Genomic DNA, 23,695 nt, shown 5'->3' with positions numbered 1-23,695 from the left:
GAGCCGACCTAGTGGGTCATAGTTCACTCGCCTTTCACAGAAGCCCTTTCTCACGCACGTTCTGCCTCCCTTTCAATCATCCAAAAGGAGATTTCTAGGGATGCTTCCAAGTCTCACACTGAGAAGGTACCGTCAGCCATTTCGTTCTTCTAGACAGTTAGCCAACTACCAATATAATGTTAGGAAAAGAAAATGTCTTTTACCATTTAAAATAAAATACTGAAGGTGGGTACTTAATATACTAAAATTCAAGGAAAAGACACTCTTTAGCCAGTATATTTATTGTTTATTAATTTCCTTGGTCTATTACACTTTCTGCTGGTCAAGGAAATCAAGTTCCTCCCTATGCCTTTAATTTCTTAACAAAATTGCTGTAAGCATCAGGAACCAGTATGAGGCCCTGCTGTGCTTGAGCCAGATATGGAAGTGTGTTCTTAGACTCCACAACGGGAGGTGCTAAGCCAAGTGTTCGTTATTGAACTGCAAAAATGTTTATTGAAAGGATATGGTGATATAATGAGCATAAAGCCTCGAAACTTTATATATAAAGTAGGTGATTTCACACCATGGCACTTCTTTCCTGAGTGTCTACACAGCCATTGCCAGCCTCCTACACTCCTGTGTCTGCAGGAGGGTAGAGTTTTGGGTATGTGTGGGCTCAAAGCTAGTCCCAACAGAGGTGGGTAGACATGGCTGAGCAACTGCCTGAGAGGCAGGGCAACCCCCAGTAGATTGTTCTGAAGGCTGCGTGCTGTTGACTTGCACTGTGGTACAGGGTTACCCTGAAGCACTTCCAAGATACTTCCAGTGTGTTGTGAAGATGACCCTCTCCACTCAGAAGATTTCAATGTGGAATTCCCCTATTAAGTAAAGTAATTCGTTGTCTCTCCCAATGATAGAATGTAAGTCCTAAGGCAGACTTGCCAGTTGCTGTCTACCTACCATAACAAAAAAGGCTCTGGCACTTTGTCTTGCCCGTGATAGCTGTTCAGTAAGTGATTGCTGCCAACCTCATTGCTATGAGGGCAGGAATCACACAGTGCCACGTCTTCACTTGTTCCAGGGAATTGAGTGGGTACCCACAAAAGGGGGTGTAATGGGGAAGAAAGCATAATCTATTTAGGGTTAAAGAAATTCCTATTTATATGGTAGATTTTTGGGGGGTAGACTAGTATGGTAGGTTTATTTTTGAAGTCTCAATCTTTTTTCAGTCCAGACACAATCCCTTTGCCTAAGACTCCTACATCCATCCCATAACACATACACTGTCTCACACATACATACACACTCTCTTTCTCCCTCTCACACACACACACACCCCATTAGCACACACATGCCACAAATAATAACCCTCTACCTGGCTAAACTCCATCGACTAAGTCTCAGTTACCACTTTTCACTATCCTTGGAACCAGAATGCATCCTTGGACCCTTTAAGTACCTTAGTCTTAGAAGCACCTTAGAAACAATCTCAGATTGTCCCCAGGGTTGCACAGTGCCACCCTTGCACACTCTGTCAAGTGATCCCACTGACCCTGAGCTTGCCAGAATTACACAGAGCAAGTCTAGGTCAGTGTCCTTAATTTTCAACCAGATTCACGCAGTTTTGCAAAAAACAAAAGACCCTTTCTTTAATATCAGTAGACACATAACTAGGGAATTGTTATCTCAGGAGTGTGAACCTCTGACCTCTTTAGGCAGGAGCTAGGTAGACAGATGATGAAAGAAAAAGTCTGCATGGCCTCCATAGGCCTGGGGGTTATCCCCAGAGTGAGAAACTCCTTTGAGGAGCCGGAAACCTGTGTGTGCAGCCTGTGGAAGCGGAGGCGGGGGACAGGAGGTGGGGGAGGTTGGTGGGGGGGCATTACTCACCTTTGATTCAGTGCTGGAGTCTCAGCATTGGCTTCGGCTTTGCTCTGATGCTTTGGGTTCACTTAGTGGCCCAATTCATCCTAGCTTCCATCAGCTGCAGATCAATTTCTAAATTGTTCTGGGAAAGCCACATAATGAAAACTTGTCAGTGAAGAAAAATGACTAGCGTCAGTTGTAGCCTCACTCGTGACCAGTTACTAGTGGGGGTTTAATGTTCATCTGGTCTCCCTTAGTGGAATATCATATACACCACCTTCCTAATGTGCATGGTGGTGAGAATTAGTTTTTTGAAACTACAGGAGAGCCTATAATTTAGGGACTTGGGGCCATAACCACAGCAAAAAAAGAAAGGATTAGGGTCAAAAATAGAATAGTTCAAAAATACCATTGGAAGCATTTTTACCTAGTGTGAAGCTTTTGCTGAAAGAAAGATCAGCCCGTATACTCATAACCCCTCCTTAGAGAACATTAAACTCGGAAGTATGGTTCTGGATTTGTTGAAATGATACATAAAACTCAAAACTCAATGGCTATAATTAAATCATTTTAAACCTCAATCTAAAACACAATAACACATTCTTCAAATAATTTTGTTCTGTGCAAAGGATATGAACACTTTAAGAGCAGATATTTGGAAATTCTGTGTTTGGGGTCATTGTAAGTTCTCTAGATAGGCAAATTATTTCAAGGTGCAATTCCATTGTAGGCAAATGAAGCAATTTTCAAACTCCACCTAAACAGGTGACAAGAAAATATTGGGGACTAATATGATTTGGGTGGGGGATGTGTTCCATGCATCTGCTCTCACAACTAGAACATATCATGGAAATCAAGTTATTTGTTTGCATGTTTCCCTGATGGCAGAGTCAGAAGGCAGTGGCAGGAAGATCCAAGCGCCTTCTTGCATGAAAAGAGGCCAGAAAGCCAGGGATCTCTACTGAAGGAGAAGAAATATAAAAAGGGCTATGCATTTGATCTTAAGCAAAATAGAAAAAAATAGAAGGTTCTCTAGGTGATGTTAGACATTGAAGCACCTGACTTTCTGATTTTTTGGACCTTGTTATACCTACTGATGGCATCACACTAAAATGCATTGAAATTCTATGGTTAGGAGTTGACCCAGGCTACTAAATGGAATAGCCTCTTACCTGGCTTTCCAGCTGGCCCTTGTTCTCCTGTGGTCTGTCCACATAGAAATGCATCCAGTCATATACCTTTCTGCTGCTCGGCTCCTCCAGCCTTCTTTCCTTAGCCTCGTACTACCTGATGTGGCCCCTTCCTCTCTCAGCGGGTTGATCTCCCATCCCCCGCCTCCTCAGCAACGTTGGCCTCCAGATGGCCCTAATGGATGTCAAACTATTTTGCACCTGCTTTTCCCTCTGCCTGAAACACTCTTTCTCAGGCAAGTTTTCATGGCTTCCTCCTTTCCTCTAGGTTTATAGCCCAGTTGTTAGTTTTTCACAAATGCTTTGCTTGACTTCCTGTAGAAAATCCTACCCCACCATCTCCTGTCCCCCTCAAACACTTTATTTTCTCTTGGTTTCTTCACAGCACTACTGGAAGTTAAATAATAAATGTATGTGTCATTCTACATTGTCTTAATCTCCGTTAGAATGTCAAGTTCTGTAAAGGAGGACGCTTCTTGCACTATTTTTATTTGCTGCTATATTCTCACCACCAAGAATGGTGGTGGATTCATAAGTATTTGTTGAAATGGAGAAATGTCCATAAAGAGTGGAGGAAGGAGAACTCTGAGAAAAACAGGTACAAACAGGAACGTTCATAAGAAAAATCCTTAAACTTAGTGTGTCCCAAATTCACCGCACCACAAAAAGTAAGTTCCATTGCTTAAAGCACACACACACACACACACACACACACACACATGATTCTTGGGACTCATCTCGGACTTAGTAATTTAGGAACTTCCAAGGAAGGCCTCCTATCTTAGTCTCCTCAGGCTGCCATAAGAAAATGCTGCAGGCCGGGTGTCTTCAAACAACACAAATTCATTTTCTCATAGTTCTGGAGTCCCAGAACAAGGTGCCTACATATTAGTTTCTAGTGAAGGCTCCCTTCTTGCTTGCAGAAGTGCACTTTCTGTCTGTGTTCTCACATGGCCTCTGCTTTATGCCTGTGTGGAAAGAGAGGTCTCTGGTGTCTTTCCTCTGCTTTCAAGGACACCAGCCCCATCCACATGGCCTCAGTGAACTGAATTACCTCCCTCAAGGCCCTAGTTCCAAAGACAGCCACACTGTGTATTAGGGCTTTGACATATGAAATTGGTGGGGACAAAATACAGTCCATAACACCCTCAGAAATTATACTTATAACAACATGTAAACTTCCTAACATTTAATTCTTACAGCCAGGAAAGCTTGGGAAGCAGTATTTTAGAATGGATATGGCTCCTCCTGGTTGTATGGAGAAAAGGACCCTGTGGCTCTTGGTTGCTTTAGTCTAATACTGTAGGGGGGAAATCCTTAGGAAAGGATTTTGATAATAAGCTGAGGTTTTGAGTGATTTGAAAAATGAACTACAAAGATGGGGAGAAAAGTAACAAAATCCTAGCCAAGCATTCTTTTTTCTGATGTAAAAGTTTCTGCAGACGGAAGAAATTGTTGTTCAGTCTTACTGAGATTTAACTAAATAGCCTATTAATTGGACAGTCTAAGTCGGTTTCTCGGGTAAAGGGTGGGTGAAAAGCCATGGTATTAATGCTTCCCCCCATTGCTGCTTCAGCTGTGTGCAGTCAGGTCTCCCTTCGCCGATCTCTGCAGCAGTGCTCGGAGCTTGCCGGTAAAGTCCAGTCATCAGGGAGACTTGTAAAGTCCTGGCCAGTGTAAAACATGAATAGCAAATTCCATTTTAAGCATAGCTCCTCTTAGCTTCTGGATTTGGAGAGGGAATGGGTTGTATTTGCTGATCCTTTGCTTCTTTCTCTCTTCTATTTTTAGCTCCTCAGGGTTCTGACGAAGAGTGGAGAGGATTAAAAGGACAAAACTAGTTTTCATTAAATGGGTGCTGTAGTCTTGCATTGATTGTGGCTATTGATGCTCCTCTGTATGACAATAGCCTCTGTGCAGGGGAATAGAAGGGAATTATGTAAGAGGCCCTTGGGTGGGGATCTCTGCTTTGCAGTTGCTCACAGGAGGGAGGTTCTGTTTTGATCTCTTTTGAAATTCCCTGGGTTTCCTCCCCCTGTAGATACACTCTAAGCCTCTTCTGATTGGGTCCCTCTGTCGTCCTTCACAGTGTCTCAGCAAGTGATGGAAAATGCAGGCAAACAGGCTAAATGGTGGGAATCAAAGATTGCTTCTGCCCTTCTCTCTCTCTTTCTCTTTCATCTCCTTCTTCTGCTTAAACAGACAAAAAGTCAAAACAGCAGGTGTACTGTCTGAGCTAAAATCCACCCAGGAAATGAGATGCCAGCATTCCTCACTGCAAATATTCCTCATCACCACAAGCAGCCCTCTTGAGGATGGCTTCTCCTATTTTGATCTGGAGAAAGTTCTCAGAACTTTCCTCCACCTCCACACTCATAAAATGGTCTTGGAATTTGCTTTCTCCCCTGAGTCATTTAATTATGTGGTGGTAGGAAGGGAAGGACGACAGTAGAGGTGACTGGTCACATCTTCATAGGCCCAGTATAGGCTTATGGAGGCAGTAAGAGTGTTATTTTTACCTTACATTTCTAGCTGCAATTCTGAAGCAATGGGAAAAGCCCTATTCACATCCACTTTGGAAAACTCTGAGATTTACATTTTTGATGCATGGCTGCAAGTTTCTGAAAAAAAAAAATAGACTACATATAATAGATTCTGTGTCATTGAGGTACTTCTGGAAGTTTCTGATGGACTTCCTAATGGCAGGTTGCATTTTTTCTTTACAGACTAAATAAATCCTTATCATAGACAAAATTCTTAAATTCATCATTATTTTAGATTTTTCCCCTTAATTACTCCCTCCTCTGTGAAATTTTAACACCACACTGTATAACTATATGTGACGTGTGTACAACTCTTTAGGTAATATCTAAGACTTTTTCCACCCTTCCCCCAAGAAATGATTTTCATCCTATTCTGTTGGGGACAATATTGGACCCAGGGGCAAAGTGTGGAATAAAGAGCATTGAAATACATTTCAGGGTATTCAAATATGATATTGCTTCATAAAGTTCCATTATAAATTTTATCCAGTGTAGTTGTTAAAATGATTGAAATAAACAGTTCACATCCATTCTGCAACATCCCTACAGATGGCACAACAGAGTTCTTAGGTTGCCCAAAATAAAAAAAAAAAGAACAGCAATGAACTGGAACCCCTAACACAGACATTGCCTCCATTACCTGGGAGAGCTAATAGGTTTTCCTCCTCAGCTTCCATTTTTAGCTCTCTCCAAAATTTCCAATAATCATAAGTCCTTACCTTCAGCAGATGACCTCTTTATAGACATTGGACTTCATTCAGATTTAACCTTTGAGGACAAAGCCAGCTCTCGGGTTTCTTTTGATGCTTAAGTGCTACCCTTTGTCAAAGGCTCGTTCTCACTTCAGTCTGGAGTCTGTTATGTCAGAGAGGGACATAATGTGTGATTTTCTGCTTTCACCTTAACTGTAAAGGAGGACTTCAAATTTCAATTAGAAGTAATAGTCTATAAACCACCACATAAAAATGTACAATTTTCATTCTCAATACTTAGTCTTATTCTTTCTCATTAGAGAGCCATATTGAACGATGAAGCTTTGCTTGCACACGTTAATGAAAGTGCCAGGCCTGAAAAAAGTCATAAAATGGGATCTCAAAACAAAAGGCTTGAGAAATTTATATAAAGATTTTGGTTTTTATTGTAATCCCCCTGAAATAATGCTATACACAGTGCCTTGTAAATCTGCCCTGACTACAGAGAAGAAAATTGGGAAATAATAGACCATTCCTTTATTCGCACACTCTCCTTACCTCCCCTTGCTCTGCCACCACCCAACCTAATCAGCTAAGAATTCTATTGTAACTATAATTACAAAATTAGGAAATAGAAATTAGACTTTTATAGAGTCGTATTTTCTACTAAAAGAATTTCACTGGAATGAAATACAAAAGCTGAATAAAAGATAACAAAAGAACATTAAGAGCAAGAGGAGAAAATGCCAGGAAATAATCTTTCTTAAAAAAATATCAAATTGCATTCAGTTGCAAGGAACAGGAAATTCCAACAGCTTAGGTAAAGGAAAATCCTAGAGATGCAGCACAGTATAATGACTATTTTAATAATGTCCTCAAGGACTCAGGTTCCTTCCTGTCTCTGTTCTGTCATGTGTCCCCAGAAGCTACTTCCCTCATGGTTATAAGATGGCTGCAGCAGTTCCGGGCATCGCATCCAGATCTATGAAGGACAAGGTCAGAATTTTTCTTTCTTTCTTCTTTTTGTTCAGTCAGGGAAACTTTTCCTAGAAGGCCCCCTAGCCAACTTCCCTTTATTTCTCTCTGGCTAGACTGGTGTCACGTATCCATACCTGGAATAGTGATTAGCCAAAGGAAGGAGGACCACCATGAGTGTGTTGGAAAAATTCCTTAAGGTCTGCCAATGGAGCCAACTTCCCAATAAAATAACAGTTGAACATAAGAGGATGGAAACCTAAATAACTTCAGGGCTCTGTCAGCATGAGTGACGGGTGGGGGTGGGGAAGAGGAGTTGGGTTGGCAGGTACCAGTGTCTGATCCATATTTCTAATTATATTTAGCAGTATATATATTAATTTCTCCTTTGAAAGATTTTGAAATATAAAATGTCCAACTTCTGGAGTTATTTTATCTTTCTTTATTGAACACTATAAAGATGCAGTCCCGATTCACTTACTATTGAAGCTCAATGTCCATGTTCAACATCTTGGTGGCTGTTGAGGAAGTAGTTTCAGTTTAGTTCTTCAAGCCAATCCAGCTGTTTTGTTCCAGGACTCAAGCAAATCTCCTTGACCTAACTAGCATTTTGTTTTGCTGACCTCTTTCCCCAGCCCACTGCGCTCTATCTTAGTGTTTGTGACCTCCTCCATTTTGCTTCTTTTATTTCTCTGGCTCCACTTCACCAATCTATGATCATCCCTTCCTGAAATGGATGCTCATCAATCAGCTTCCTCTGCCTCTATTTCTCTCTTTTGGAAATTCCAATGGCTTTCAGAACATGAATGGCCACCTCCACTTAGTGTAGCTTATAAACAGCTACTCCTGTAATTTATATTTCCTTAGGGAAATTCTTTCAAATTCAACATGGCAAAAATTATCACCAACTCTTTCTCCCCAAAGTGGCTGGCTAGTTATAATAGCATCATCATTGTGGCAGAACTCAAGACTCAAACTTTGTATCATGATGGTCTAGTTTTTAACATTAGCTTTTGTATTATCAGCTAAGTCCCGCTGTTCTAATTTTTTCTGCTGAGATGCGTCTCTCACATTGGCTTCTTAAATGAGATAGTGTATGTAAAATACTTAAAAAAAGTACCAGCCACAGAGTGAGAAATCAATACATGTTTGTTCCTATTGTTGATATTATAATAGTACAGAACACCTCAATTAGATTTTTGAAAAATCCTTTGTGTTTTTACTCTTACTTTCTCTCCAACTTCATGCTTCACATCTACTTATACCAACACTTGCACCATGTTAGTACCTTACAATTTTTTGATTCTCCACTACTTCTCTGATTTAGCACAAATATCAACAAGCCTTTACATAATCTTGTATTCCAAGGTTATTCTGTTGACATCTCAAATCTCTCTCCTTCCATGGAATCTATCAACAGTTTATTTCTTTTTGACTTATTGATCATCTTGCCTACCTAACTCTATATTCAGGGTTTAGTGTAAACTGAAGATATGTAACTCAACTCCCTCAGTGGGTTGATGTGAAAACTAGGTACCACGGACTGGTGGAGGGTCAGGTGCCCACTGAGGAAGAGGCAAAGCCTGGGCTCAAACTCAGAGGCTCTGTCTTCCCATTCAAAGCTCTTTGTGATTCACCAGATCTGTTAATGCAGCATTAGTATTGCTGTGGATTTACTTTAAATTTATGTTCAACTAACCCTTCTGTTCATATTTTTTAACATAAGTGAATATAAATTCATCCTTACTGGTATCCATTTTGACCCAAAATAAGGAATATTAACTTAGCCTCAATATTTTTTAAAATTGTTTACACTTCAGTGTTCTGGTCAATCAAGGTCACATCCCTTCCTCGATTCTACATATTTCTACAGCAATTGGAGCCAAAATGCTATGGCACCACAGAGGGTTCATTAACTATCGGTCGACATGATGTTCCCTCTTAGCACAGGTTAAGGTCTCCATATTGGTTAGCCACAGATGGTATAACTTAGTACTACTTATATTTAAATCAAACCAGTTAACCTGGCCTTAAGTAACAGCACAATTTTTATCTGAACCTGGGGTCAGAGTTGTGTTTAATGTGGCATATAGTCATATAAACAGTCCTAAAGGCACTTTTGCAATAACTCTATTTTTTAAACTGGAGGAGGGTGAGGGGAGGAAAAACAATAAACCACTAAAGAATCTGCAAGCTAGAACATGCTTATCATTAGTGCCATGTTCATAATAGATGCTTGTACAGCTTTGGCCTTTGTCTTTCCTGAAATACTGCAAAAACTAATAATCAGGTTCCTGTTATCTGAATCTGTATTTTCTTATCAGCTTTCCCATTTACATCAATGTCTTCTCATGCTGGAAATAATTGGGGGATGGTATTAGTTTAACTTGCAGAACTGGAGAAAAAGAGAGAGAGAAATGAGGTAAGAGAACAGGGAGGAGGAACATTCACGTTATTTACTTTTAAAGTTTTATGTTGTGGAATATCTGGATGAATTCAAACACTGTACATGACCCTATATCAGACCCTGATACTTCCAAACAAGAGATAGGAAATATATGATATCCAGAATGTAGTCAATACACAATAAAGCATATGCAAAAGAGAATAAAAGTAGAGACAAGAGCATGAAGATCTACATGCAGCCTCTTTATGTCTAGTTCCCTTTGGCAATGTCCACACCAAAGAACTATTTCTCAGTGGTTTTTCACAGTTGTGCATAAATGCTGACGTTGAGTACATGCTTAGCGATAAGACCCTGAGCTGCCTTGGTGAGTCATTGAGGAGTGAACAGTCATTATGTCAAAGCTGTGATTAGCAGTATGAATATAGTTACCCTACAGTGATGCCAAGTGCAAAATTGGTTTACAGAAGAAAAATCAGTTGTTCTTAAACCAAGAAGTGAATACAAATTAGCCATTAGCCCACATCTTCTGATTGCATTGCACTGTTTTGCTGATGTACTCAGTTGCATGTAGACAAGATTTGGGTATCCTTGTTTAAGCCTTCATACACTTATCTGGCTTCATTCCTCCTTCATTTGTTTAGGAATATTTGGCTATTAATGAAAACAAAACTGTCTCCTGAGACAGAAATTGTTTTCAAACAATCTCTAAGCTGACTCTGACTTTTTGTAACTGCCTCTTCTGTTATTCATATCTCTGACCTATTTTGTGTAAGTGTCTCATTGCCCGAGGGGAATTACTCTCTTTTATTATGACATGAGATCCAATTATCCAATGAGTCAGTATCACCCAGGACATAACATATATGTTTTCCTGTTGTATGCAACTTTAGGAAGAATGAATTAGTTTTCCTTCGTAAAGAGTCCAATAGGATTCTCTTGTAAGAGCAATCAGTTGTAGTGTGGTTAATTTTTTCATTCAAATCTTATCATGACATTATTTGTTCACTTAATACAAAGCAATTATCGATATGATTAAAAGCATTTTAGCTTTTCCAACTATAATGATGAACTAACTAAATGATAATGATGGACTACTAATATCAGTTGTATTTTATCTTTTATAGCCCCATTACTCCCTAAATACAAGCAGTTAACTCTAGAATAAGTTCAATGGAAAGAATCTACTTTGTTATGCTGCCCAAGCTTGCAGTATTTATTTGCCACCCCTGGGAAAACAACGTCACCATAATTGTTTAAATACAAAATAAATACCTAATTTCTCACTAAACTAAAAGAAAAACTATGTACCCAATTGCCTTTTTTAGTTTGATCTCTGGCTCTTTTCTTCTTCGTTTTACTATGTTATCTATCACTTCTTAATAATTTCCATCCAAAAATCATTTCTACTAACTCAAAAAGGATTTAGTTGTAAACTAATAATTATTTGAAGAGCTCAGAATGCCTTGATGAATGCACCTGAGAGATGGGGTCAAAAGGACTGAAGGATGGGTACTGAAAAGCAGAAGGTAGGTAGGTATTCCTATGATGAAGTTCTTGGGAACTGTGGTTTCACTGGCTACCTCCTTGGGATAGTTTGCTGCGTCCAATCCCCTTGAATCTGTAGACGAGCTACTTAAGATCTGTCACTTTGTAGCCCAGGACCTTAGATAATGGTAAGTAGACATTTATGATTTGCTTATGACCTATTCATGTGAATAGACTGAAATCTGTGAGGTTCTAAAGCAAGTATGTCTTATTTTTCTCACTGCCTTTACATTTTTCTCTGTCAGATCTTCTTTCCTGGACCTTGCTGATACTCGCAGCTGATTCCACACCTTTCTGGTGACTTCTGGTTACTAAGAATTCCAAGCCAGATTGGTTGAGTTAAAAACTGTACTATCCCATATAGCTGTTCTGTATTTCCTTGCTTCTCCCAAGCACCAGCCAGCATTGAGCCTGATAAACTGAGGAGTGAGAATGTGGTCTATCTGCTTCTTCACTTCTCTCCTCCTGCTATTCTGTCTCTTCTGGGCTGGGGCTCTGGGGGAAAGAGAAAGAGCCTTTTGAATTAAATTGAGGTCACCTGGACCTACTGTCTTACTATTCCTACTTTCTGGCCAATGCTGACTAGGAGTAGACTACAGAGAACTGGATCTCTAGTGAGGGGTGTGTGTGTGTGTGTGTGTGTTTTCTAGATGCACACAGTGAAGCTAATAGGGAATAAAGGCCCCTGAATACTTCCCTGACTCAGACATTCCGCTTCACCACGACTCTGCAGACACCCCTGTTGATGCTGCCACTCTCCATGCAGCAGGCAGCCGTTTCTGTTGCATGTATGTGCAGCCTGACTTATAAGAACCTCATAAATAACAGGAGTGGATGCAAAGGCTCTGTCCTTAGCTCCCACTCTCAGTTCTGCTATCAATCTCCACTTCCTCTTTTCTTCTTTGCAGACAGGTAAGGGGCAGATGCAAAATTCTAATGGGCATGAGATGCCAGGGTTCCCTTCTTGCAAGTTTGTCTAAGTCTCTACGGAAGTGATTCTTCAGGAATCCTCTTCCCTTGACATTTGCACTCTGTCCCTTCTACCACAGGGAAGGGATGGGGGAGCCAAGTGCAGTTTAGTTGGCTTATGACCAGTGACCCTGTGATCCTTCCCTCCCTCTCTCTTTCTCCCTTCTGTTTCCTTCTCTTTAGGGAGTGAGGGAAGAGAAGGAATAAAATTGTTGCAGACAACAGAAGACTTGGGTAACCTCTTGGTAATTACACAAGGGAACATCAGGCCCCTAAAGTTTTGCAGCTGTGGGATGTTTAGTGTCTCTTGTCCCCAGCTCTATGTTCTATTCACTTCAGAGCAATAGTGGAAACGCTACTCAATATCCTGACATGTATGTTTGTTTGTTAATTTTTAAAAATATTCTGTTCAACTTTGTGAGCTTGAGCTTCTTATCACTCTATAGAGAAATATCTGAGTGTCAAGCCATTTTAATTTTGGTTTTAGAACAAATCTGCTATTAAAAAATAAAAATGCAAGAAATCCGAACTGGCTCAAGTTAATTACATTTACAGCTTTAGGAAAATCAATGGTTGATCCCATCTCCAAAGTAACTTCAGTGTGTAGGCAAAATATTCATTTAATGTGGTTCACTTATTTTTAGAAGATCCATATAGTAAGATATGACCTCTTGGAAGATTCCAGGACAGCAAACATTCATGACATGGTTCCAGGCATTAGAAACATAATGGGAGACATGAATGCAATTAAAAAATTTTTGGTAGCTATGCTATAGAAAAGAAACACATAAAGTTAATTTTATATATTTAATGTAACCCAGTATATTAAAAATATCATTTCAGTATGTAAAACTATAGGATATTATTGAGATACTCTATGGTATCTTTTATAAGAAGTCTTCAAAATCCAATGTGTATTTTACACTTATAATGCCTCTAATAGCCACATGTGGTGAGTGACTATCATGCTGGACAGCAGAGCTCTGGCCTAATGGGTTGCTCAGTTCACTCCTGCACAATTCACCTCAAAGTATAGCCACTATCACCCCACTTGAATTCCCCATTCACATCTGTTCATTGACATAATTCTTTCAAGGACAAAGCTCATACAATTTACAGCTTAGGATTTTACACCAACAGAGGAGGGCAATGATAAACTTCAGTAAATGAAGGCCAATGACTAAAAGAAATGTTGTCTAGCCTTCATGAAGTTCCTTAGCTATTCTACCCAATTAGATAGCGCACCCCAAATCCAAGATGTACTTACAAACATTTACATAGTTTGGAAGTCATGTAAAAACTGAAAAGGCACATTAACTACAAGGAGGAAGGTAGCAGACGTTGGACATGAGAAACAACTATTGTAACAGACAGGCTGTGAGAGGTGCCTGGCATATGGTAAGCATTCAATAATTGTCTGGATTAAAATAAAGTACCTAATTGTCCTCAGTGAAGGAGGAAATTGGTTCACCCTTGGTTTATCAAGGTAAGCCTCATAGAGAAAAGAGGAAAGTCAATGTAAAAAAACCCAACTAGATGTAGAATTAGCCTGTGTTAATTATACAGTAGTGATTTAATTCTCTGTAAGAATTATTCCTGAGGGGGAGTTGACCAAATGGTAACATAGAAGGCTCCTGAACCCTCTCCTCCCGTGGACATACAGAACATATTTACATGATATTAAAAGATAAAGGTATAACTACAATAATTTTTCAATGGATACACCTGTAAAAAGATGCAAATTATCACCTCAGAACATAAAATATGAGGGTGGGGGAGCTTTGCTATATAACTGAAGTAACTATTAGCTTAAAGTAGAATGTTATAAATATCAGATACCTTATATCAGTCTCCTTGTAACCACAAAGCAAATCCTATAGTAGATACGCAAAAGATAAAAAGGAAGGAATCAAAGCCTACCACTACAGAAAGCCATCAAATCACAAAGGAAGAGAAGAAAAAAAGGAATGAAGGAATTATAAATGATAAAACAACCAGAAAACAACAAATGACAATGGCAAATCCATACCTATAAATAATAACCTTAGATGTAAATGGACAAAACTCTCTAATTAAAAGAAACAGAGTGACTGAATGGATAAAAAACAAAGGCAACCATATGTTGTCTACAAGAAACTCACCTTAGCTCTAAGGACACATGTAGACTGAAAATGAAGGGATAGAAAATTATACCCCATGCCAAAAGGAGCCAAAAGAAGGCAGAAGTAGCTATACAGACATTAGATAAAATAGACTTTAAGTTAAGGAGTGTAATAAGAGACAGAGAAGGTCATTATATAATGATGAAGGGGTCAGTCATCAAGAGAATATAACAATTGTAAATATTTATGTACTTAACATAGCAATGCCTAAATACATAAAGCAGATATGAACAGATCTGAAGGGAAATTAATAATAAAATTTACTAAAGGACTAGAATCCAAATGTTCTCACCATAAATAAAGAAAAAAACAAACCATAAATGTGTGAGATGATGGATGTGTTAATTAACTCAATGGCAGGAATTCTTTCACTATATATGTTTAAATCATTTCATTGCACACTTAAAATATCTTGCAATTTTGTCAATTATATCTCAATAAAACTATGAAAAAATTATTTCCCAGTCCTCTACTGTTTGAATGATGTGCAGATGCTCATATGATGGCCTGACTCAGGGTGCGCGTGTTTCTGCATAAAGCCTGTGCTGTGGCCCCCATTCTGTGATTGATTTCAGTGGGCTCCTGGCCTTCTGCGTGTGCTACAGGGGATTTACTTAAGTTCTCAAGAGCATGTATTGACCCACAGAACCAACTCATTGAGTTCTCAAGATCATATAACGACCCATAGAACTAATAAAACAAGTTGGGAAATCCATACCAGCTTGAAGTTCCCTTTGATTCTCCAACTGGAATCCCCTGGTAGCAAAATCCTTCACCCTGGTTCCAAATGGACTAGAATTCTATGGCTACACTTGCTTCATCCTCTCTAGAAACCATCTTTTCTTAAGGGCATCCCACAATAGCTGGGCATCATACAACGTAAGTTCTCCCAAATACAAATAAGAACAGAAGAAGCAAATCTTGCAGTAGCAATGCAGGGCCTCTTCTTAAACAAAACATGGACTTCCAGAGTTCTTTGGAATAATCAATACCTCCTTTTAACAGAGTAAATGAATTTTCATGAGTAATTTAAAAATTTTAAGGCCAAATCAATGGACTACTAGAAGGTGAAATGAGGTAAATCTGATTTTGCAGATTTGCCTATAGCTTGCATTGTACTTTAAAAAGCTGAAGATATAACATTTTCATATGTGAACTTATTAATCATTTTTAAAGAATAAACAATATGCATGATGAGCAAGCCAGCCACAAAAAATGGCTATCTAGTTTTTAAACAAATGCATTGACCTTAAGAACAGTATATTAGAAAAGATACAATTACTTTTTAGACTCTTGGCAACCATCTACTAATGTTGTAGCCAATTCCAATGAAAAAGGATGGTGCAGCAATATAAAAACAACAGCACCATTAAAGTTAAATAGTTCTGAGCCTCACATTCCTACAATAACAATATTGGCCTTTTGCCTCAGTTATAGCAAATGTATTAAATATTCATGCTGGTATTTATTTTCTAAATGTAAAATGGAATTAGGATAGCAAATAAAGTCTACCATCTGGTGATAATACTGGTTATATATTATGTTTTTTTGTTTTGTGGGCTTTTACATGTGTGATTCAAGGTAGCTTACTGAATAATGCATAAACATCTTTAAAAATGCATTTCAATCGTTGAGGTTATAGTTGGTTTCAGGTTCTCATCTTGAACTAATAATGTGTTGATTGTCTATTTGTACAGAACAAAACACTGGAGAAGATAGCCGTTAAAAACCCAATCAGCGTTGAGTCAAAATATTTTTGTGATATAAATTCTCTGTCAGTGAGTTCATCTTCTGGAAGGAAACCACAACAATATTCTCTATAAATGTTAGGTTTCTTGAAGTAGCTTCTTAGGAGAGCTTCCTTTTTGTGAAAGTGATCTAGAAATGATCTAAAGTTATAAGAAATAGGTTCTATTTACAAAACCTAAAATAACTACATCAGATAGAACAATGGAAGACAAGCTATCCATTTGCTGTAGTTCTGACTCTTTGAGGGGATCACTTTTATTTTTCTGTTCATTATAAACTGGTGGTGCAGGTATTTATATTCTCTACTGAATAGACACTGAAGGTTTCGTTTCTTTAGGCAGGGCTTTCTAAGAAGTAACTGTCCATTATGCTGCCGAGTTCTGAGTTCTGAAGGTTCAGAAACTTGATTGTGGACACCTGCCTTGTGATTTTTTTTTATGTTTGGTGGCAAACTGCTTTTAATTAAGCAAATCTATTGAAGATTGATTACTAATGTAAAATCCCATAATATTAATTTTCAGTGAGAAACATACCCACAAATTAGACTCAAGACAGGCTGTGTAACTAGTGGGGCCCAGTGCAAAATGACGATTTGAGACCCCTTGCTGTATCTGCCAAAGACTGCTTATAAGTACAGAGTTAGAGTAAAAGGATATGGACACACGCCCGTATTCCCTGAGAACCCTGGTTGAATCACTCTTTGTCACTAATGTGTGGAAACACAGTAGTGCTTCTACTATTGGCTCATCTTTATTTAGCTCATGGCTCTTCTACTGTAGCCGGGCAGGAGCTTTCTCCATCATGTTCCAATGCAGTGAAGCTACTAACTCCTTCTTGCAAAATACCTGTCACGACCCTTCAGGGACCGAAGCAACACGCCCAAGGTCTTGATTCTTCTCTAGGCTTTATTGTCTAATCTCTCATGGTGGTTTCAGCAGTTGCCGGGCAGCTCCTCTCCCTCCCGGCGGGCTCCCTTATATTCAGTCACCCAACCAATCTGGGACAGTATCATGCGTGACCTTTAAGCGGATAGGTGTCACGCGCCACTCTAAGCGGGCAGCACGAGCTGTGCACGGGTACGGAAGTCTGCTGGGCCAATCCCCAACAGGGGAGAGGGGAAAGGGTGGTGAGCAGGAAGCAGGCGCCATCTTTAGGGCGTTGTCCAGCTAGAGTGGGGCTCAGCCTCAGCCGTAGGCCGGGCCCCCACAATACCCTGTCTTCTTAACTGGATTCAAGAGATGACCTAATCCCACCAACTACACTTTCAAAGCATATCTTAGTATGCAGTGTATTTTATACATTATGGGCTACTTTTTAGAAGTTTCCTTTCAGAGTCCTATTCTTGGACTCTGAAGAAACTTAACAACAGTTTTCTGTGTACTGACAAAGCTTCATTCATTCATTCAACACATCTTGAGTGAGTATCTAGTATATATATGTTAGATGTTATGATATTTAATAATATAGTATATATTTTTCAACATATGTTGAGTCATATATATTCATATGCTATTCAGTGTATATTATTCTGAGAGTCAATGTATATATTTGTCTGTAATATTAGATATATATACTAGTCAGGAAGTGTTTGTTTACATTAACAAACCTAACTCAAACTATCCTAAAACTTAAAAAAAATAGATAGGTAGATGGATAGATAGATAGGTAGATAGGTAGGTAGATAGATAGATAGATAGATAGATAGATAGATAGATAGATAGATAGATAGATAGATAGATAGATGATAGATAGACAGACAGATAGATAATTGATAGATATAGATAGATAATAGATATAGATAAGTAGATAATAGATAATAGATAGATACAGATATATAAATGATAGATGATAGATAGATAGATAGATAGATAGATATAGATAGATAGATAGATAGATAGATAGATAGATAGATAGATAGATGATAGATAGACAGGTAATAGAGTAGTTTCAGGTGACTGGATTCAGAAGTACAAAACAGGTCATCAGAACATCTCTTCCTCCATCCCACCCCCATCTTCCTTCTCTCCACTCTCTTGCTTTTCCTCTATCATTCCACTTCCTATGAATTGGCTTTAATGTCAAGCAGGATTTCTTCATGTGGTTGTAAATAGACTCAAGTACCTCTAAGCTCATGTGTCAGGGGAGAGAAACCTCATTTGAGCAACCAAAATTATTATGTAATTGGCCTTATTCAGGTCACATGCCTACCTTGAGCCAATAACAGTACCTGAGGCCTGATACCCTTTTCTTAGTCATCCATGGACCATGATTGACAGTCCCCCTGGGAGATGGAGGAGAAATTTACAAAAGGAAAGGGGAGGGATTCATGTTACCAAAAAAAAAAAAAAATGAAGAAGAGATTCTGTGCAGGTAAAAACAGCTGTCTCCTCCAGCTTAAAACAATATGACCCTAGAGTTGAATGTAAAGACAGCTTATGATTTGAAGTCTTGAGAAGATACGTGCCTCTAAAACTTGTCTGTGCAAATGTGATCATTGTGGTCAGTGAGCAAATCATTTTGACTCTCAAGAAAAATCATGAAGTGAACCTAGTACCTGTTTCAAGGTCAGGGGAAACTTACAAACATTTGCAATTCAGGATTATCAACGATTAATTCTGTCCAATCTTATTGCATATAAGGAGAGATTCTATTTAATTTTTTGAACTTGGTCAAAATATTTAACCTTTAGGATCTGGAGTTCCCAGTCTATAAAATGGGAAAAATACTCCAATTGTGCAGGCATTCATCAAAGACAATAGCACTATGGAGGCTGGCAATCCCAGGCTAGAAGCTGCTCTGTGGGTTTTGATACTTCCAAGAGTCGTGCTAGTTCTTGTGTTCCTCTCGGATACTTTACAGGTTCTAAAGGGACCAAGCTTTTTCCACTTCTCCTGACTCCTTATGAGAAATGCCCAAAAGCATTTGCAGAATTCCATACCTGTCATACCTAACATTTTGCAGAGTTGAAATTTCAAAGGACTTTGGAATTCTTTTACTTAAACTGTATCCTCATAATAAACTCTGGAGAAATGCAATAGTATTACATAATGCTATGTGACTTGGCCGGAGATGAACAGCTCATAAATGGACTTGTCCACAGGTAATACAATAATCAGTCCTGTCATAATTCCATTTCTGCTTCCCGTCACATAACACAAGGTAGAGCAACTGCACAAAAAGTCACAGTGCTCCGCACAGAGAAGAGCTGGGCTCTTTCCAGCCTCAAGAACCACACTTCCACCCACACCCACACCCACACTCCAGGGGTTTGACAGGGCTCTCTGCCCCATATGGCAACACATTGGGAAATGTTGCTCCAACATATATGCTTTATCTGTGGGGTGATGGGACCCTCCAGCTTGTCTCCAAAGCTCCTCAGCTGCATCACAGATACACTTCTGGAAGCCGTGGTGACGGCTGAAGCTTATGCCATCCACGCAGACAATGGGAGCTGCTCTTCTTGTTGTAGCATTGCAAGGATGCTTCAGCAAGTAGATGGGACAGCAGATCCACTGTGTATTTATCATTTTAAGGAGACATGACAGTCACGCAAACCCTGAGATCAGTGTATCACTGAATCACTGAGAAATACTAGTAAAAACAACCACCGCAGAATTGCCACCAGAAAACCCTGCCAATTGCGACGTTTTTTGATGACTGTTGTGGTCCCTATGGTGTGGACACAGTGAAATTATCTTCGTGGTGGTTTCTAGAGCTCTCAGCCAGGGAGGCTTTAGAGATTCAGGTTTCAAAAGGACGTGATGGCATCAGGCTGATGGTAAGGGCTGCTTGGGAACAGGCAGGCAGCAGCAGGTCCTTACTGGGTCACAAAGAAATTCTCAGAGCATGGATTTGTCACAGACATGACACCAAGGTGAAAGAAGCAAGAGACATTGTATAGAATGTCTTTTCCTTTTACTTGAGGTGGAGGAGAGGGAGAAGAGAAGAGTTAAATAAATGATATGGACTCAAGTTCTAGAAAGAAACTCAGGCAAACTCAAACTAGTCAGTTTCCTCCATAGAGTGAAAGCGCTGTCTACAGTGAGCAAGCCTGGAGGCTGCACCTCCCAGGGAACCCACCAACCTTCTAAGAAGTATTTTGTTTTCTCCCTTAATGGATCCTGTCAGCACTTTAATATCCTCAAATATTTGTAATGGCAGCAATATCCCCAAAAGACCAGTTAGCAGGTGTCTTTGGAACAAACGTCCTGTTTTCAAAATATCTTGGTTTTTCCTGGAGCTCCTTAGAAACCCTGGGCACCCGCAGGGGTATGGACCCCTTGAGCCCCACAAAACAGGAACAACTGGGGTTCTAGTTCAGACTTTTTTTTTGGCCTCAAGTTGCTGAAACTTTGTCAAAATAGTCAAAAATGAACTTGTGAGATTTCATTAAAATAATTGTGTTTGCATTAAATAATGATAACAGAAAGGGTAGATCTAAATGGGCATTGGGTTTAATCCATTACATTTAGTCTATTAAAACATCATTCACTACTTCTTCATGCTCACATTTAAAAAAAAATTTTTTTCATATTTTACAACTGGTCAAACCCAAAAATTCTTAGTCCACTTTGCTACTTTGCAAGTTCAGACACTGGCTGCTACTAATACTTCTTTTTTCTCTCCTTACTCATTCATTCAAAGCTGCCCTAAGGCAACATTGGGACATCTGTGGCTTTTGCCAAAGGCACCCTTTTTATCCATCTTTCATTTTGTTTCCTCTACTCTTTTAAGAACCCTTGCCTTCCCTCCCCTCGGGCTCCCAGTGTTTACGAACTTTTTGGCCTCTAAGAAGCCTCTTCAGTAGTAAGAATTGTAAACTATACCCAGGCCAGCTGTCCTAGGAGCCCCGGAAGGCAGGAACTGCAGGAAAAACCCAGATGGGACACTTCTCCCTGCCAGTCACAAGCTATGAAACTGAACAACTCAATCTCTTTGAGCTTCACTTTTCCCATCTGTAAAATGGAATAACACCTGCTTCAGAATGCCCTCCCACCTGGAGCCCTGCACACGTGGTCCTGTGGCCCCTCCCCATTCATCCTCACCTCTGAGCCCCACAAGCTCTATTCTTGGTGAGTTTTCAAGTTTTGGCTTAACATTTACTTCAGAAGATTACTTCCCAGATCACTGTACTCATGATTTTTATTCATTTGTTTTATTTAATCATTTTTTTCTTGAGTGGGGGTGAGGGGGAGGTCCTGCCACTCCTCGTGAGGGCAGGAACTCTTTCTAGCTCTTTGATCATTGCTGCTACAGGGCGAGTGCAACACAGAGTAGTTAGTACCTGAAAGTCTCAATACACATGTTGTTTGCCGTGTGCTAGCATGTGTGGATATGAACAAAGACCACCCAAATATGAACAAACAGAGGTTATTTACTTAGATGGTGCTATAGCTAGGGAGTCGGTCATCATCCCTTGTGTTTGGTAGAGACTCAAAGGCTTTTGGGGGAGTGGAAGAGTTTACAATGAAGCAAAAGCGGAGACTTTAGTTTGTCCCGACTGGAGGCTGTTGGCTCGGGGAAGCTGGAGGGGGGTTCTCTAGAAGCAGGCATTTTAGGTGATTGGTTTGGGAAGTTTTTGTTTGTTTTGAGGTTTGGGAAGCATATTTAGCTTTCTCTGGCTGGTCCTGAGTTAGAAGTGGGGGCAGCAAGTAAAGAACTTGGCAGTCATTGCCCAAGTCCTAATGTTCTGGACTGATTAGTGCAGAGGTGGTAGGTCAAAGGTCTATGTGGTCTGGCCACTGTCCATTTGTACATTCTCACATGATTCCTTCCCATTTCTTCCTGCACCCAATACATAACCTATAATTTCAGACAAAGTATGAAGGGAATATATTAATCAGCTTAAAATAAGACATTAATATATGACAGTATCTTGAAGCATACCCATTTCAAAGGGAACTGGCATTTATTAGAGCCCTGGAGGACTCAAATAGAGAGATAAGAAATAATAAAGCCCAGTGCAAGGGGCAATATTGGGAAGCAACTGATTACCCTATTCAAATTACAGTGCTTAGTTTTTCTCTTTAAAATATACAGATAATAGAGGATAAAATTTTTATGATAATATGTTCATTTAGAGGAGGTCAAAAAGGAGACTATTGATGCCTATGCAGTGGCACCTGGAGCACTATGTACACGTGCACCTCTGCAGTCCTTTTGTCTGGGGTGCTTTGCCCTTCTCTTCTATTCTCTGGGCCTTGACCTTCAAGATGAGCTCCAAGAGTCATCCTCCTCCGTGCAGTTATTGCCAGAAATAGGCTCACAGCTCTTCCACTGTCTAAATTCCTAAATCTCTTATCTGCAGCACTCAACACTTAATGACATTTTGCAGTGGGGTATTGCTTATGTTCATGTTCTTTCTTATCAACTAAATTGGAAGTTTTTGGGACTTTTGTGTCTCTACCACAACAGCTCTTGGCTGTATAAATGCTTTCCTTCTCCATTAATAACAGTGAACCAGTAGACAATAAACTTTTAAAAAAGAAAGAAATATAAGTAGTTTACCCTATGTGTGTGGCAATAATGCTACATGGTAGTTGGTCGCATGGGCGCTGTGTTAGTCTGTGTTCCAGACCCAGGCTGGACTGCATCCCAATGACCATTCTTAGGCAAGTTTTAAAAATACCTAAATGTTGGCTTCCTCCTTTATAAAATGAGGATGATAATATATGTCCTACACAGAACATGTTTTTATATAGACATCAGGGAACTAGTAAGTGATCAATATAAATATTAGTTCTTATTATGTTATTTAAAACTTAGCTAAAATCACATGTTAAAATTTTTTAGAAATATATATGTATATTTCTATACATATAGAAAAATATATATATTTCTATACATAGAGAAATATATATATTTCAATACATATAGAGAAATATATATATATTTCTATACATATATATATATAAACATATACATTTCTAAAACGAGTTGTTTTTGAAGGTATTTTAATTGACATAAAGATCAAACCTATGATATATATGGAGAATATTAGCAATATAATTATTTACTTCAGTTAACTTTCAAACCAGAAGGGTCATGGTCCAGTAGAAAAAAAAAAGAAATAACGAAAATTATATTTGTATGTGTATGGTGTGTGTGTGTGTGTGTGTGTGTGTGTGTGTGTGTGTGTATTCCATTGGTAAGTATCAAAAATAGGCATGTGGTAGTAGAGAGGTATCCTTTTCTTTTATGAGCCTCACAGGCAGTATATAGTCACCACCTGATCCGATATTAGTTTAGTAGAAGCATAGGGCTCACTGTGATATAGTATAATGAGAACTCACAACTCAAGGTCTACCATTTACTAACCATGTAACGTTGGGCAGACCATGTATATTCATTAAATCTTTTACCTCATTTGTAAAATGGAGATAATGAAACTTACTGAGATTAATCAAGTACAAATGTGAAGCAACTTTGATTTCTGGCTATGATTGATAGATCAATATAGCACCAGAAAAACTGGAAAAGTCAGATAGAATATTTATAAATAAAGTCTGTGGGAAGGCATTGGAAAATTGCTTAGGCAGCCAAGATTTGAGGGCTAAGGCTCTAGGGCAAAAATGATGATCGTTAAGATAACCTCAGTTTATATGTGCTTCTTTTC

General features: G+C 39.2%; 1 protein-coding gene across 18 annotated transcripts in view; it reads left to right on the top strand.

Moving 5' to 3' along the window:
- LOC118972023 (uncharacterized) overlaps nucleotides 1-23,695 on the top strand; it is a 501,400-nt gene that overhangs the window by 474,593 nt on the left and 3,112 nt on the right. For 17 of the 18 annotated variants that reach the window (XR_012123513.1, XR_012123511.1, XR_012123512.1 and 14 more), the window contains one exon: nucleotides 7,197-7,269. The exons of the other annotated variant lie outside the window; for it this stretch is intronic. Coding sequence is in view for 1 of the 17 variants with exons in the window: in XM_073218064.1 (XP_073074165.1) it covers nucleotides 7,197-7,261 (65 nt within the window). In the remaining 16 variants the exon portion in view is untranslated. The remainder of the gene's footprint in view (nucleotides 1-7,196; nucleotides 7,270-23,695) is intronic. 18 annotated transcript variants of the gene reach the window in all.

Source organism: Manis javanica, chromosome 12, assembly GCF_040802235.1.
Source record: "Manis javanica isolate MJ-LG chromosome 12, MJ_LKY, whole genome shotgun sequence".
NCBI lineage: Eukaryota > Metazoa > Chordata > Mammalia > Pholidota > Manidae > Manis > Manis javanica.
The sequence above is the reverse complement of the archived record's forward strand: the minus strand, read 5'-3'. Positions and strand labels throughout refer to the sequence as shown.